Source organism: Hippoglossus hippoglossus, chromosome 19, assembly GCF_009819705.1.
Source record: "Hippoglossus hippoglossus isolate fHipHip1 chromosome 19, fHipHip1.pri, whole genome shotgun sequence".
Classification (NCBI taxonomy): domain Eukaryota; kingdom Metazoa; phylum Chordata; class Actinopteri; order Pleuronectiformes; family Pleuronectidae; genus Hippoglossus; species Hippoglossus hippoglossus.
In genome coordinates, this window is record NC_047169.1 from 15,036,522 (window position 1) to 15,053,339 (window position 16,818).

Consider the following 16,818-nt stretch of genomic DNA (forward strand, 5'->3'; position numbering starts at 1 on the left):
GGAACGCGGCTTCTGTGCTGATCAAACTTCAAAGGCCCCGCTGTCAGCGCCGAGCATTAGAGTTCATACATTCATGTGTTCCGAGCTCGGGAGGGGGGGGGGCACGTGTGCATGTTAGGTCGACATGTGATAGCTTTTGACATGCTGTTGGATTTACAGCTTCGGCTCAGCTTTCAGGTCGACAGTTTGCCTCTGTGTGAAGCCACGGCTGTAGGCTTTACACAGAGGCTATACTGCAGGATCAAACGAGGGGTGATTCAGCAGTATATCCTGCTCTCAGCGAAGATGCCAACTTCAAAAATGTGACAAAATTGCAAAGGAAAAAGTTAATCTTTCCAATTATAGACATTGTTTGTCACCACATGTCTCAGACTTATTTGCATATTGCTGCAGCCTCCTGAAGTCAGTATCTCCTCAAAATAGATAAGCAAACCACTAACACACTTTTCTCTCAGAAACAGGGATGCTGGAAGTCAGTCAGAATTGGGGGGGTGAGAGGATGGCTATATAATGACCTCATAAAAAAGATCCCATACAGTGAGTGGTCCATTCAGACACGGAAGAAACAATGAAAGGCATCATTTCCATTCTAAAAACATGGCTTTATTGAAAAGAATTCCACCTGGCTATGGACGCAGGGAGCCATGCATAGCTCCACTAAGTCCTCTTACAGGGATCATTTGGGGTATTTTTCAAACAAATTTGGACAGTAAAGTTATTTTTATTTTTTTCCTCATTGCGTCTCTATCATTCGTGCTGTGCGCTGCTCGAACCGCATCAAGCCAAACCAAGCGGACCGCAATCTCCTCCAGCTCCATAAATTGTCTAAGTTTCAAGATTCTGTTGTTTTTACCCAGTCTGAGTTTACACGTGTCCAATCACACTGTGTTACTTTTCCCTCAGGTTCTGGGACTACAATGAGTAAGCGACGCAATCCTTTTATATAATCAACTGCTCATATTGATTAGTTTAACCCGGGACAAACGGGATCACTAGAAGTTTCCACAATAGAATTTAGTCGTTGATGGAGCCATCTAGCAATGTTTGCCAAAAACAGTCCACATTTGTTTTGTATATTTGTGCCACTTTTGCTATTTTACAAGTGGGCAACTGAAGGCTCATATCCATTTAGTTTGAGCCAGAAGTGCTGCATCATTGCCTGACGTGGCCCACACACTGTTCGGGAAGAGGAAACAGATCTGCTCATACGTCAAGTGAGAATGCATGAGCAGACCATCTGTGTGTGTAACAAGCCTCGTCCTCAGTAGGTGCGTATTACTATCTTAACATGCCTTAAAGTAACAGAGATGATTCCAGACCATTGGTCAATTGCTTTCTACAAGAAAAGAAAACAATGCACCAACAGCAGGGTCTGATTATGCCTCGTTTTAAGACTAACTATGGGTGCTCAGATGGGCAGAAGTGCGATGCCTTTTGTGTTGGGTATGATATAAGATAAGATGGGACTGTTTTTATATGTGGCTCTTACAAATGCACAACAATATAAGTGTAAACCACCAACCACTTTGTCACTATGAATTATGTGTTACGTCTTCTTTTCAAATTATCACACATATCGCACATCAGGGCTTTTGAGGTCCGATATATTTAAGAGAAAAGGAGCAGCCGTGCATGTGAACACGATAGAAAATGTCTTTACAACCTACACAACTCTGTGTAGAGACGTGACTGAAAGTCTACAGGCCACCTAGCTGCTCTGAAAGCCTGCAAGTAGCCACAGTTGTGCTGTGAAATGAAATCTACCATTAGCATGCTAATAATTTCAATAAGATGGAACTGTATTAATCCTGATAGAAATTCTTAGGTAGGTCTAAAAATATCAAGTGTCATGAGGAATGAGACAGGCCCAGTGTCTAAATATAGAGTAAGATCAGTTATTTAAATATAATGGAATCAACCACAAGCAAACTAAAATAGGAATAACAATCTTGGAACCTTCCTATGAACAAAAGGTTATAGCATTTCATCTAGGAGAAGTTTAGATAATTCAGTTTGGAACAAAGAAGCACTCCTGCTGACGGGAAATAAAATGTTGATCAATTTTGCTCTGTGGTCTATCTGTGAATGAGGAACCCTGAATAGCTGCTTTCAGACATGCAGTGAACTCCAGAGACCCTCCGAAGGGGCTGTATTTGTGAACACAAATGTCCGATTGAGAGCCTGCAGACTTTCTCTGGCCAGCGTGCGCAGAATAAAGTCTGTAGAAGGTGTGGAGGATCTCCTGCTCCTCCATACATTCTAGATTCATCGCAAGCGGGGTGTGTCGGGGTGAGGTTTCTAACAAGAGGAACCATACACATAGAATAGACAGACGAATGTCCAGAGGGCTTTTGGGGACAAGAGCCAATGCCTTTGTTGATGTGCTGTAAACAAAAACAGGTGAGAATCTCACGCTGCATTGTTCATGTGCAATTTTGTGGATATCCTCCAGAGGCCCTGTCTGAAAATGGCTAATGTGTAAAAAAAAAAAAGAAACAACCTCATGTGCACAGATTTCACTGGAGATTTTTTAGGGTTGAAGTAAACTGACCCTTTAATAAATGATTACTGCTCATCAGTTCACAAAAAATAGAAAAACATGTATTTGTACTGAAGAAGCTGTGGATTATTACATAAAAATAGTAGTTGTGTCAAGGTCTGTTTGAGAAATGTGACTAACATGAACAAACAATAACTCGCAACTGTGTTGTAAAATGACTGGGCGTTAATTTGAGGAAGTTGTGGTCATATTGGTGGGCAGCTGGGTGGGGTTAGAGCAGATGTTAACAAAGAGAGAGGGTAAGAAATGACTCCAGACTGGAAAAGAACTGAGATCAACACAGCACCACAGGTACATTACTTTTGAACTCTTTACATCTTGGCCACGAAGGCTTATGCTAATATTATACAATAATATCATATTATATTATAATGATGATTTTCAAATTCTGGGATTTAATTGTTTCAGATTTCCAAGTTTTTAAGAATACACTTTATATTGTGAAACTTTTTTAGAAGCGTTAAATAGGCTAAATTAATTACAATGCACAATATTGTTTATCCAAACCAACTATTTAACTTTAACTTTATTTTTGAGGGGAAAAATATTCCCCCTATAAGTAAATTTCCTAAACACAGGGGTGTTACTGTGACAACCTTACTTCATATGCTAATATGTACATTATTATATTAGCTAATGGGAGCTAATGTTAGCAAAGCTAACAGCCAAAGTAAACCTGCAATATAAGCACATGTATAAATGTGTGTCAAAATCACCTGAAATATGATGTTGTTTAGTAGATCACTAAACTGCCAAAACTTGTGTAACGTCTGGTTTTGCTGTGAAAAGCCACTGGTTGCAGAAGTGAAACTGTACTTGAGAAATCGAGATGGGCGTCTCTTGTTCCTCTTTTTCACATTAACACACACACACAGGTTTTTTTGCAGCTATCCCTTCCAAGACTTTGCATTGACTTTCATTCATTGTGGACAGCCTTAACAAAACATGATCCCAAATCGTTAATCTAACTGTTAACCTTAATCGGGACCTCAGAAATGACGCCTCATTAGGACAGAGCTTTGGTCCCCATGAGGTCTACTGGTCCTGACAAGTTCAGTGTTAATGTTGAAAAGGTCCTTCTCAGCTGTTTGCACGATGAGAACACTTTGCAAAGGTTGAGAGAAAAAAACTATTTTTAGGACGAGACGTCCAACAGAACCAGACTTGGTTGGGAGGGGGTCGGCAGGCATGTTATGAGTCTGTTTATATAGACTGTATAAAATGATGGACAAAGCATCTTCCTCCCACAACAAAAATGAGGACACAATACCCAGAATATAGGTTCTGACATCTTGCGTTGGTGACGTCATTTGGAGCCTAAAGCTGTGTCACAATGCAGGGGGCGCCTTTTTTTAATGTAGAGTTCTACAGGGCACATGAAGACTTCCTTTGTGGGCCCCATGGACCCAGAAGAATTAATGGTCTCGTCTACAGTGCTGCATATATCTATCTATCTATCTATCTATATCCACTCACTCTCTACTTGTTTCTCTTCACAGGTTTTTATTTCATAATTTTACAATCACCAGACCTACCAACTACCTACATACAAGATGAATAAAGGCTCCATTGCCTCTGATGGCACTGTTAGCGTAGCCTGTGCTAAGTGTTGCCAGATGAGTAAAAAAGAGTCTAGTGGTAAAAATGTGAGCCTTGGAGACGGCATGGGCAAACAAAGGCTAGGGCGAGTCATAACGCAGAGCCAGGAGCCCAGAGAGCTCCCTATGTCCCCAGTCTCCACCTCCAGGGCCACGCCCACTTCTCATCAGAGGCGGTGGTCAGCTGACCTCAGTAAGTGTGGGAGCCCACATGTCATTACTGTGAGGAAGAAGAAGAAGGAACCACAGCCTCCTCAGCGAAGAACGTCTCTTTTCAAACCTCCTGCAGCATCTGATTCCTTATCCAGACGCTCCTCCTGCCCCCACATCAGAATCTTGAGCTCACCATCATCTTCCTCCTCCTGTTCCACCACCTCCTCCTGCTCCTCTCCTCCTCCCATACAGACCTCCGCCATCACCGGCCACGACCCTCTAGGCTGGAAGATGCGTCCCAAGTCGAGCTTCACCACCGCCCAGGCTCGCACCAACAGGCTGTCTCTGCAGATCCCCCTCCCCGTCGTCTTTCCAGACTGTGAGTCCAGGCCTGTCCCAAACTCTACACCAGATAACTCCCTTGATCAAGAGCGCTCCCCGAAAATTAAACCCCCTCTCGGAGCCAAACCATCACGTCGGCGCCACTCGGACACCTCATTCTTCCTCAGATCTCCGGCGACGCCTCTGCCCGTGGTGACACTTGAGGTACTCTGTGGCGTGCGTCTACGCTCGGTCACCCATTCAGACGAGTCCGATGACGTCTTCAGTGAGGGGAGTGAAGTGGAGTCGCAGGTGACCCCTCAGCGAAAAATACCACCACCTGTTCCAGAAAAAACCTTCACGGCCAGAAAAATGGCACAGCTGATTGCTCATTCGGCGCAACGCTGTGCACCTGTTTCCACCAAAACTACAGACGTAATTTACAGCAGAGTGATGAACCCTAAATCCAAACAAGCGCATCAGACTGACCTGCATGCTCCGAAATCTGGTGAGTGCTCTTAACAGCTTCCAAGAGTATTCCTCTTTTAAATTCACACCGCAATTCAGTAGTTAACTTCTATAAAGATGGAAAATGTGTGAGATCCACAGGGGCGTAAACAGTGTGGCGATTTTGGTATAGAGGTTCTGCCCTCTAGTGGTAATGTCGCCCATCTTTATGTACAAAGCATCTCGCTTGCCACGTCGTCGCTGGCTGCAGAATAGATCATAAATTCCGCCTCCTCCACGTTAGTTGATGGGACATGGACCAAATTTGATTACGTATGGGTTTTATTAGTTATACCATGTTATAAAATGGGAGGAAATTTAATGATTAAAAGCAAAGGTTGTGGTCTATCTTCAGTCTATGCTCTGAATCAAAACACAAACATGGCTGCCGGAATGTGGTATAAAGGGCGGACATGCAGACTGGACTTGTGGGTGATTTTAAATTGTGCAAACCCAATTGTTTGAACACAAACACGAAAAATAATTTTAATTTAATGTTTTGAATCCATTAACAAATATCAGCATATGGTGGATATAATAATTGCACAATCCACTGACAAGTTGGGACAAAATCCACTATAGGGCTGTTAAAAAATTAAGTTGTTGTATATGAAGATGATGTACAATATTGTCTTTAAAGTCTGCAGAGGGTCTAATTGCAGATCCCACCCTGATCAGCCTCTGATTGATTCTCTCTGTGAAGCTCCTCCTCTCCGTCAGTCAATGGTAACAACATTTACTTTGTTCCAGCAGGACTGCATCTGGACACCACTTCCTCTCGACGCTTCCCTGGCAGAGAAATCTGAACCTCCAGCCTTCATCCCCAAACCTCCAACACCGTTCACTATCAAGCTGTTGTAAAATAATTCACAGATGCTACATGTACATTTGTAAGGATGGGAAACCGTGCCCTCATCTGAGGTCTTGTTTTTTAATCAAAGTGCTGAGATGTGTGCATGTGTGTTCCAAAAAGTAGTGTTTTGTACAGTATTGTGTTTTTTTTCTCTGATGTAAATATCTGCCGACTCATCTCTCTTAAGCAATTATGACGTAGTTCTTCCTGTCATTCACATATCAAGCCATTTTCAGACATGCACTCCAGAGGATTGTCTGTAGAATTGGGTCTGGACTTTCTCCGGACTTTGCTTTTCACACATAAACAACGGAGCAGGAGATTCTCTGCTCAGACGCGTTCACACAACAACACAAATCTCCAGATTGTTCAGGTGAGGTGCAAGCATTCTGATTGGTTACATGTGTACATGATGGAAGTCAAATTAACCTGGAAATAATAAACTCTTTTAAGAACTAAAAGTTTTCAAAATGTCACTCTCTGCACCATCCACTGTACACAACGTCTGGCACAAACGCAATAAAAAGTGATGGAGCTTTAACACAGGCAGAGAGCCCAGCCCATTCCTAACAGGCGGGTTTAGAACGGGCACTGCACAAGTTAATTCCAGCTTCATTGGATATTTATGCTAAATAAAGAGCTCATTTGCTACATGCACAGTGTCACCTACATCCATCATTTTGGTCAAATCCTTCCTTTATTAAGAACATACATGCTATCTATTGTATAATACCCCAAAAGAGAATATTATGTAATACAGTGAAATAGTTTGCAATATTTCAGCAGAATATATTGTGAAAAAAGGCTTCAGGTAAACTGATGGAAGTGGGAGGTAAAAAAGAAGAAGAAAGAAGTTTGGATGGAGTTACTGTGAATCTGGCTCTGGTCCTCTGAGACGAGCTGGGCGTCCAGCAGAGCAGAGGGAGATCTGCAGCCTGGGAAGCTGGAAGCATTACTGCAGGCTGGTGAGTGCTGGGACTGCACATCATCATACGTGCGCACGCACGCACGCACGCAGACACAGACACAAACAACACACACCATGTGCATGCAAATCTGAAGCTGCTGCATTCTTCCATTATGGTTTACTTATTTAATTCATTTTTTGAACTACAAATAATGTAGGGAAAAATGCTTTGCCGGATGATGATTTTTAAAATTAAATTTTAAATAAGTTTTGTACACATACACACGCTGATGCATCACATACACACAGGTTCACACAGACAATGTGTGATGATGTGGCGAGCCGACTGTTTCTAATGGTTTCAAAACGATATCCTGGCTAAACACTGGTGGATATTTGATCATCCCTCAACAAGTGCAGAATTTATGATGATGACTACAAAGGAAGATGGTTGAAAACAAACAAATAATATAATATAAAATATATATATATATATATATATATATCTCGTGTTTACAACAATGTGATGTCACGTGACCTTAAAACTGAGCAATAATACCTAAGATGTCATTATCAAACCCCTTTGGTGCCAACTGAGTTCAAATGGCAGAGTTCCAATGTTGGCTCATGCTGAATGATCAAACACTCCAGGGTTTGAAATGTGCCAATCACGCTCGGAGTGAGCGACACTCTGGTACAGGTTCTCACTCAGTGACTGACTGAAACTTAGAGTAAAACAAGTCTCACGAGTCTAAATTAGATGGATGGATACACTTCACCTCTGAAGAGGAACAAAAAGATGAAGATGAAAAGCAGAGAAGAGGAGTTATTTTTATCTCTCAGAACTAGGATAGCAGGAAATGCAGCACAATGAGTGTCTCAATTCAGCGGCTGCATCCTGTGGATGACCCGGTCTATGCAGCCGACGTCGGCTGCGCCCTCCAATGTCAGTGTAAAAAGTGTCGGCCGAAATGAGATGTCTGGTCGACCTACTGCATCACCAGCTTGTCCCGCCGTTACCACGTCGCCTAGCAACAAAGCTACGGACAAAAATGTTCTTCGCTTGATTCAAAATGTTGACAACATTCGGCTTTAATTTAAAAATAAATTCTCCTGACGTTTTCGCCTCGCTTTTTTCCGCCATTAACTCTTTGAAAAACAATTTGTTACTGAAGCACAATGAATCATGGGATATGTTTGGTCGGAAAAGATCCATCCAGTGGAGCAGCCAGCAGAATTGGCCCTGGTTAAGGTTAGTAGCAGTAACAAGTCATCCATAAAGAGTGGAAGTCAACGCAATGTCCTAACAAAGATGACTGCACTATCTCAACATGTGAGCGTATCAGTCTCTTTCAGTCCATTATGGTGAAACAATAACGACCCAAGACCCACAGCTTCTCCTTATCTTCATCCAAACCCTTGTTTCTCTTCCTGCTCACGAGGACATAGTTTGGTTTCATACAATCTTCTAATGACACAGTGCTACTCTAAGAAAAAAATTGAAATCCTGTCCAAATTGTTAACTGTTGCCAAATTCAACTTTATTGTCAATGCTGCAGTGTGTACAGGCCATAGACGGGACTGAAATGCTGTTTCACTCTAATCCTCTATGTAAACATAAGTAGAGATATAAGCACTCAACACATATGTTGCACAACTATTAAGTACACACCATATTAAGTACTTGAGTGACACTAGTGTACAACAGAGTACACAGTCAAAAGGAACAGGGTAGGAAGGAGTAGTGCAAACCAGGCTAGTGCAAAACATAGATTGAGCGGTGCAAAATATTTGATGGAAAGTAATGTTGATCCACAGGATGAGTAAAATAGCAGCAGATGTTGGGTAATAGCAGCATTTACAGTAAAACGTTTAATTTAGTTGGCTGCTGATCTTATACAGTATAATCATTCTATCCTTTACTTCAAGAGCAGAACAACATGTGGTAAATACAACAGACAAATAAAACTGACTGTAATTGCGTGAACATGTTGCTGGCCGTGTGCCGGCTGACACTGGGTGTACTGCGCATTGATTTTTGTTTAGCTCTTGTGGGAATCTTTTAAACAACAAAGACTCTCTGCTGCGAGAAGCCTTTCAGGGATTTAATCATTGAATGATTTTTCACAGTATTTGTCCATGCATGCTGATCAATTGTGTGTGTGTGTGTGTGTGTGTGTGTGTGTGTGTGTGTGTGTGTGTGTGTGTGTGTGTGTGTGTGTGTGTGTGTGTGTGTGTGTGTGTGTGTGTGTGTGTGTGTGTGTGTGTGTGTGTGTGTGTGTGTGTGTGTGTGTGTGTGGTATGTGAGTAATTGGAAATCAGCATCCGAGCAGTGTCTTTAGCAAACGGTGAAAAGGAGCAGCTGTGAAGCGCTGATATGAGATGACTCCTGAAAAATCCCAATATATATATACAGTACATGCATGCAGTAATGTGCAGTGTACACACACGCATGCTACCGGGCAGTGAATGTGCAAACGTTTACTGCACACCACAAACTGTCGGAGCATGAATGTGCAAATTAGTTCAGGACACAGTTTCAAGAAGTAACGTTAGAAATGCTTTGACCACTTCAACTTTTTGTTGTGGTTTGTGTGACATGGCTAGAATTGTTGTCGCTCTCTATGTTACATGTAGGTGTTCGCATACTTTTGGACAGTTACGCATGCATTCCTGAATCACATTGTGTCCTTACGTCTTGCCACTGGTGAAAGACGTAAAAGAGTTGGTGAGGGTTGAAGTTGGTGCCTCTCTGTCTGGCACATCTGAGTTAGATATGAAAGTCCCTAAACGTAGACACTACAATGTACTGTTGGTTGGCCCTTTTATCTATAACCTGACCTTGGAACTGCAAAGAAAGAAGGGAGTATGTGTGGAATTAGACAGGCACTGTTCTCCTGTACAGATATAATGCACACTATACATAATGTATAGTGGCATATACAGTAAAGTGTGAGGATGGTTTGCCAGTATATGCATTAAGTCTGACAACATTTTAACAGAGGTGGAGAAAGCTGCTGTTTTCTTCCTCGCACTGCTTTTGCCAATTTCTGATCAGAAGATGAGTAAACCCAGTTTAAAAGAGGTTTAGTAGGAAAGTTATTTAGGCTCAGGCCAGAATTCCTATTTATGACAATGAATTACGCATCCCACCTGTAGGGGGAGCCAGAGTATAGCTAAGAGAAAATCTACGTACATATATATTTATAAACACAAGGCTGACAAGTAGCACTTTAGTTTTTACTAATGCGAATGACAGACATGTCAGGCCCCAGGAAGAGTAGCCACTGTCGCAATTTAGTGGGTAATGGGGATCTAAACAAATAAATAAACAACTTCAATTCACGATATAACTAACCACAGAGAATTTCTTTTTTTCAGACATGTCGTCAAAATGATATTTTGACAATTAAAATGATGAACAAACCCTTTCAGATGTGTGTATACTGTTTTCAGATATTCTATTTGACGTTTCCACAAACTAGTTTGCATATGTCACCTTAATTTTCACATTTTTAAATGTCTACATGTCATTTGACAAACAAACCATTTTGATATCGACTTAATGAGCATATTCTTTTCAGAAATGTGCATTTTTGGTGAAATTAGGACAAGAAAGAGAGAAACTCCCTGAAGTCGGTCCTAAAAGAGGCCAAAAACCTGTTTTGTGAGTCCACCAGAACCTTGAGCTTTAACCACCAAAATCAAATCAGTTCATCTTTGATTCAAAGTGAATGTTTGTACCAAAATTGAAGCAATTCTCTTTCAGCATTCACACTAATTGGACGGACAACGTGAACAAATATTGCCTCCAGCAACTGGCTGTCTCCTAATTTGTGTAATTTGTTGATATGATTGTAACGTTTGAAATTCCCAAAGAAGTGATGAATAGGAAACTAATGGTAGGAGCCAAAAAGCAGCTTGTCACACTCGTCCATTATAATAATGGTAAAAATAAACAGACAGGTCGGCTTGACATCGGGTAAAAGTACAATCCCATCATCATCATGTTCCTGACCAATTAGGGAACAAGTAAATAGGATAAAATGACAGACGGTATCATGATGAAAGGCTTTTTGTTTTATCACCAGCATCACAACAGTAATGACGTAGATTTGAGATTTGTGTGTATGTAAACATATTTGGATTATGTTCCCTAGTGTATCACTGCTTTCATATCAGTGTGCGTCTTATGTGTGGTGCACTACAGATACAATATTCCTTCTGCTTTGTTATGACCGTACAACATCAAACTGTCACATGAAAAGGCCTTGTCCCATTCAAACCTTTGCGTATCACCGATAGCGGGATCACTGTCGGCTGCACTCAGCGTCATGAAGGTTGATTCTTTTCTCTCTTGGCAAAGGTGCAAATTACACAGGATCCAATTTGTTCTCATCATCCCGCTGCTCCATCCTCACCCATTGTCATGAAGGACAGTGGCAGCGTGTCGCTCATTTAGAGAATTATGGCAGACAGATCTCCACAAATTCTGCATTCATGCCGATGTCAATAATTGTAATCAATCAAATTGAATGTCCTTTGGTAATCTCTCAATCCTGCTCAGCAAAGAAAAACATTGCATGCATTGTCTGTGTTTAAAATCCAGAGGATAGTGTATTTGTTTAGTGTTGTTATTGATGCGGCTACTCTGCTTTCCTTCCTTCCTTATTTCCTTCCCTTATTCCTTTGGCACTTTGTCACTCATCTAGAGCTCGATTCCACACACATGGAGTCGGTCGCCACAGGTCACATCATTACGGGCACAACAGAAACATCACAGAACACTAGGTGTGTTGGACTTCATGTGGCTCGGTGCAGCGCTTACTTAACGTGATGCATGCTGGTCTGAACACAATGCATGCTGGTTAGAAATGTTTGTTCGATTTTTCTTTTTCCAGTGCTGCAGAATATGGAGACTGACGAGAGGAATGAAAGAAAGAAAAAACATGGGCGTCAGAATGAGAGAGGGTGAGGGATGGAAAGCTCTGGACTCTCCATCCCTTTATCATCCAGATGTTCTGCAGCCTTCACCCTGAGGCTCTGCTCCTAATGGATTCCCACTATGGGCCCTATAGGGAGACGTCAGTGTGTTCTGTCACAGTGTGCAGCATCGGCCTTGAATGTTCATGGATGTGGTCAGAGCTGCGTATGCCACTCGTATGCATTCATAGGCTAAAGTTCCAACTATTAATCTGTGCGGGAAGAAAGATGTCAGCGCTACTGAAAAGGCAGGAGGAGGAAAAGGGAGAATCGGAGAAAGAAGAGAGGGACGGGGTGGAGGTTAGTCCTGAAAATGTAGACAAATTACTTTTCCTTCTTGACATCTGTCTGTGTCAAGGGTCTGTTTCTCTACAGATACTCTATCCTCAGCTAGTGAAGCCATTTGTACACACACACACACACACACACACACACACACACACACACCTGCATGAGTGCACATAAACATTCACATCACACAAGCATACTGTTCCCATGCATACATATTACAACTACACACACACACCGTCAGGCTCCAGATGTAAATGCATCAGGCCTGCCAGATGGCCGAGGAGCCTTCGTCCCCCTAATGTGTACGACACACTTTCATGATACATATTCTGCTCTTATCCCCACCCTGTTCTAATCAAAGCAGTTAGGCATGGCGAGGGGGAGTGGCGGGCAACGGCTGGAAAATCACAGCTGGAGGTGAGTTCAGAGGAGAGACGGGCCGCGACTACAAAGCAACGGCTCCATTTTGGGGAGAACATGAGCTCTAATAGGCGCCCCCGATGTTTTTCAGTTCCATTATCGTCTTTCATTTGCTGCCACTGTGCTCGTCCTCATTCGCCGTCATTATCTAATGTTCATTATTCCGTCCCTGCTGCGAGCGTGTGCACCTTTTGCACCTCACTTTGAGAACTTTTGGAGCCGTGCACTTTCAGGAGACAAGGAGCTTTCCATAAAGCACCACGCTAACTTTTAAAACCCACATTATATTTCTGCTTTGTCTACATGGAAGCTCGGCTAATAAAGGATTGGACATTACACAGATTGGTCCATAATCTAACATAAACATAAGCACTCATGCAAAATCTCAAGATTATGCTGTAGCCTACACACGACCACACAGCAGTGAGATACACAACACAATCCTTAAACAGGCAAACCACTAATCACAGACCATTTCATCTCATGCAAAAATGCTGTATGATGTTATTGCACCTGCATTGAATATTGTTATTTTCTTTGTTAACCACCATCTTGTTTGTTTGTTTCTGACCTTTAACCCCAGCACCATTTACCGTCATTTTGATCTGTACACACACACACACACACACACACACACACACACACACATTCAGACCTGTATATACTTTCAGAAATTGTTAATTTAATGTTGCACATGGGTGAATACTGCAACTTCGTCTTAGAAGAACTCAAAGTCCTTCAACCTTGACTGTGCGTTTGCTTTGGTTCAAGTTATTCATTTAATTATTAATGAGAGTTCCAAATTGATAGTTTGTAATTTTAATGAGACTGAATCAGTGTAATAGTTACTTCTACCTCCATTTTCAAGGGTGCTGCCCCCAAGGTGACTAAGATATTGTTTAATATTAATATTCTTATGTCTAACAGTTACACCTACACAGCCCAACGAAATTGGTGAATGAATGGATGCACAAGACTCAAATATATTTCTCCCGATGAATCGTTTTGGACGTTTTCAAAGACTCTTGGATTTCTTGTGGACTTTTATTCTGTATTGGATAAAGTCTTTAATTATTTGTTACCCTTCCTCGTGCGTCTCTGCCTCAGTTTAGTGAATTTCTTGTGATCCCTCGTGTTGTCCTTTGCTATCTTCTTATCTCATTACTTCCTGGTCCTCCTGTGTCTTATTGTCAGTTTCTTCTCCTCCATCCCTTGTGATCGCCTACACCTCTTCCTCATGTGTATAACCTGTGTTCAGTTGTCCCTGCAGCCTCCCCTGTGTATATAGTCTCTGAGTGTGTTCTAATAGTCCAATTTGCTGAAATACCTCCGGGTCATTTCACTTATGTTCCTTCCACCTCCTCCTGGAGATCTAGAGACCTTTCCAAGCAAGGTGAAATATAACCCCTGCAGTGTTTTTGAGTCAGGGTCTCCTACATCAGAAAAGGGAGAGACGCCCAGGAGACATCTTTTATCTGAACCACCCCAACTGACCAGCAACTCCCTGATGACTGAGCTCCTCACTGTGTCCAGTCACCGCACAGAGGGAACTCATCACCGTTTGCACCTGAGACCTTGTTCCTTGAACTGTTTCAGACGAGTGCTCTTACCCGGATGTTGTCGAAGGATGCTTTGTTAGTGACGTCATACAGAAGGAGAAGAGCTGCGGAGAGAGAGAGAGAGAGAGAGAGAAGAAAAGACACACATTTGAAATTTGAAGAGTCATTGAAGAAACCAATTATCATATTGTATTATATATCATTCATATATCATAATGTGGTTGTATCACAAAGTTGCTGCAGTGGGCTCACAGGTGCAGCCAGCGACTCAATTCCTCACATGAGAATTGGAAATTGAAACATTAGTGGGACATGAAGTCAACACACTCCAAGTTCATGATAGCGGTGGCTCTGGCATGATTGGTTGACCAATCAAATTTGGTAAAAACCCCCTCGATCTGAAGATGCTGTTACAAAAAGGAAGTAACCCAATACATCCAGTGTGACCCGTGCGTAAGTGTATTGTTTTGTTTTGTAAACTTGTGATTGGATTGCACTGAAATGAAAGAAACAAACTAAAAGACCAAACTTAACATGTATTCTTCCCTTTGTCACAAATATCTGAATCTATTAGTTTCTTCTCTTTGTAATCTAATGAATTTGTAATAGACTCGAATATTATACATTTTAAAGAGGTTTTACAGGCATGAGAGGCTCAATAAGTCCTCCAGCTTTATCCCTATACAGCCAATAGGATCACACCAGTATCAGGTGCTATAGTAACATGGTGACAGCACTAAACACGGAGTTAAAGTTGTGGTAGTTTGGTTAAGTTTGAGAGAAAAAACTACTTGGTGAGGTTTAGGGAAAGATGATGGTTTGGGTAAAATACTACTTGGGTGAAACAAACAGCGACCTCCTGTGTGACAGATCAGTGTTTAATGCTTACAGACAAGGTCAGGGACATTTGGTGCTGTTAAGATCCAACCTCCTACCCATGGGACATATAGATTTTATAATATAGTATAACCACAAACCTCCATAATCTTAAACCACATGTTTCAAGAGAAACAAATTGCCATGTATAAATGCTGTCCAGCTTTTATCTGGAAAGTAGCACAGTTTTTATACAAAATATATTTGTATATTTGTGTTCGTGTGTTTTGGGGTCTTTTTGTTTTGGAGAGGAGGAGACCTACAAACCTCCGGAATCAAGAAATCAAAATGTAAAAATTTCACAAAAAGACAATAACTCAAGTGAATGTTTAAAATGGAAGCAAAATATTTTTGTAAAATCACTGTAGATGTACACCCACAGGTCAAGAATTGTTTTTAAAAAATATTTAAAAAGTATGTAATAGTCATAACAACAGGGTAAATGTAAGGGTTGTGCAGAAATGTAAGGGTAAACAATCCACTAATTGTTTTCAGAACTCAGCAGCACCAAGCATCATTCATTTTTTGCAAAATAAACGAAAACAAAAAAATGTTGAGTAGCACAGTTATATTCTCATTTCAACACACTCTGCAGATATTCATTAAATATTTATAGTTTTGAAGTTCAGCTGGAGATTTTGGATCTTACACAGGAGAAATGCACACAGGGAAAGTTTAAAATAGTTTCCGCCAGTACATGAGCAAAGTGCTGAGCTCTTCTATTCAGCACAGCCTTAGCGTTGCACCTGACAACATAGCCACACATGTGAATACTAATTACGGCGCAGCCATACACGAGAACATCACCTCAGGTATTTTGCAGCACGAACCGGAGGGTGTGCATAATGAAGCTCTTCTCGGACAGAAAAAGTCATTACACCTATGAGGGCAATCGCAGCTCATTTTCTCAGCTGGATCAACCTTCACTTTAGAGAATTAGCTGAAGCTAATTAGCTCCAGAGCACCTCTCCTCCTCCAACTAATGCATCTGGTCCCTCCAGCCATCTCTTCATTCACTTACATCTCACCTCATCCTCATTCCTACACTGTTCCACCCCTCAGCCGCGGCAGCATTTTCACCAATCTACTTAAGATTAGGTCCTGCATCCGTTGACTCCAGCCAGACAAGTCCATGAAGGGTGTTTAATGACTTGTAATTGCTGTGGTCTGTCTCTGTCACACTCAGAAAACACAGAGAGAGGGAGAGAAAAGAGGATGGTGGAAAGAAAAAGGAACAGAAAAGAGAAGGAGGCGCCACCGTTGCTTCCCTTCACCATCCTTAATCCAATTATATCTTCTGTTGACCGCAAGACAGACAAAGGCAGAGAACTTTCTCACAGCAGTGGAGCTTTTCGTCATATGCATCGGGGCTGCAAAATAGTCGTCATTAGACAGAAATAACAATGTTGAAAGACGGAGGAGGCCAGGCCACATGGTAGAGGAAGTGCGTAAATAGTGAGGGAAAAAAGGAGAAGAGCTGCAAACAGGCAAGGAGGAGGAGACGAGACAAGATAACTAAAATACAGACATATGCTGACGCACCTATAACCTCCAGGGAAACAGAGGATGATGGCAGGTATGTTTACAGGAGAGAGGCTGACGAAGACTATTAGTGCTTTCCTGTTGCCTTTTTGGCTGCCTGACTTGACAAGTTCAAAAAGGTAATCAAGCATCAAGCTGGGTAGAAAACATTAAAGATAATGATTATACTTATTTAAATATACTTATTTTTACAAGCCAACTGCACTGTCTGCTGATCCAAAGTTAGCTCGACCGCAACCAGGAAACAT

At 41.7% G+C, this 16,818-nt stretch overlaps 2 protein-coding genes across 4 annotated transcripts in view; one reads left to right on the forward strand and one right to left on the reverse strand.

Moving 5' to 3' along the window:
• LOC117752837 (ras-related protein Rab-26) overlaps positions 1-16,818 on the reverse strand; it is a 67,724-nt gene that overhangs the window by 9,658 nt on the left and 41,248 nt on the right. Inside the window, exon 5 of the mRNA XM_034570508.1 lies at positions 14,204-14,256. Within this exon, the coding sequence (XP_034426399.1) occupies positions 14,204-14,256 (53 nt within the window). The remainder of the gene's footprint in view (positions 1-14,203; positions 14,257-16,818) is intronic.
• On the forward strand, positions 2,505-6,453 carry LOC117752836 (NHS-like protein 2). Of its 3 annotated transcripts, XM_034570507.1 has the most exons (4): positions 2,505-2,851; positions 4,060-4,092; positions 4,161-5,140; positions 5,890-6,453. In XM_034570507.1, the coding sequence occupies exons 3-4, from the start codon at positions 4,177-4,179 to the stop codon at positions 5,943-5,945; spliced, it is 1,020 nt and encodes a 339-aa protein (XP_034426398.1). In that variant the 5' UTR covers positions 2,505-2,851; positions 4,060-4,092; positions 4,161-4,176; the 3' UTR covers positions 5,946-6,453. The 3 variants fall into 3 exon arrangements, with proteins under 3 accessions (XP_034426398.1, XP_034426396.1, XP_034426397.1); XM_034570505.1 differs by having other exon boundaries at positions 4,060-5,140; XM_034570506.1 differs by having other exon boundaries at positions 2,506-2,851; positions 4,060-5,140; positions 5,893-6,453.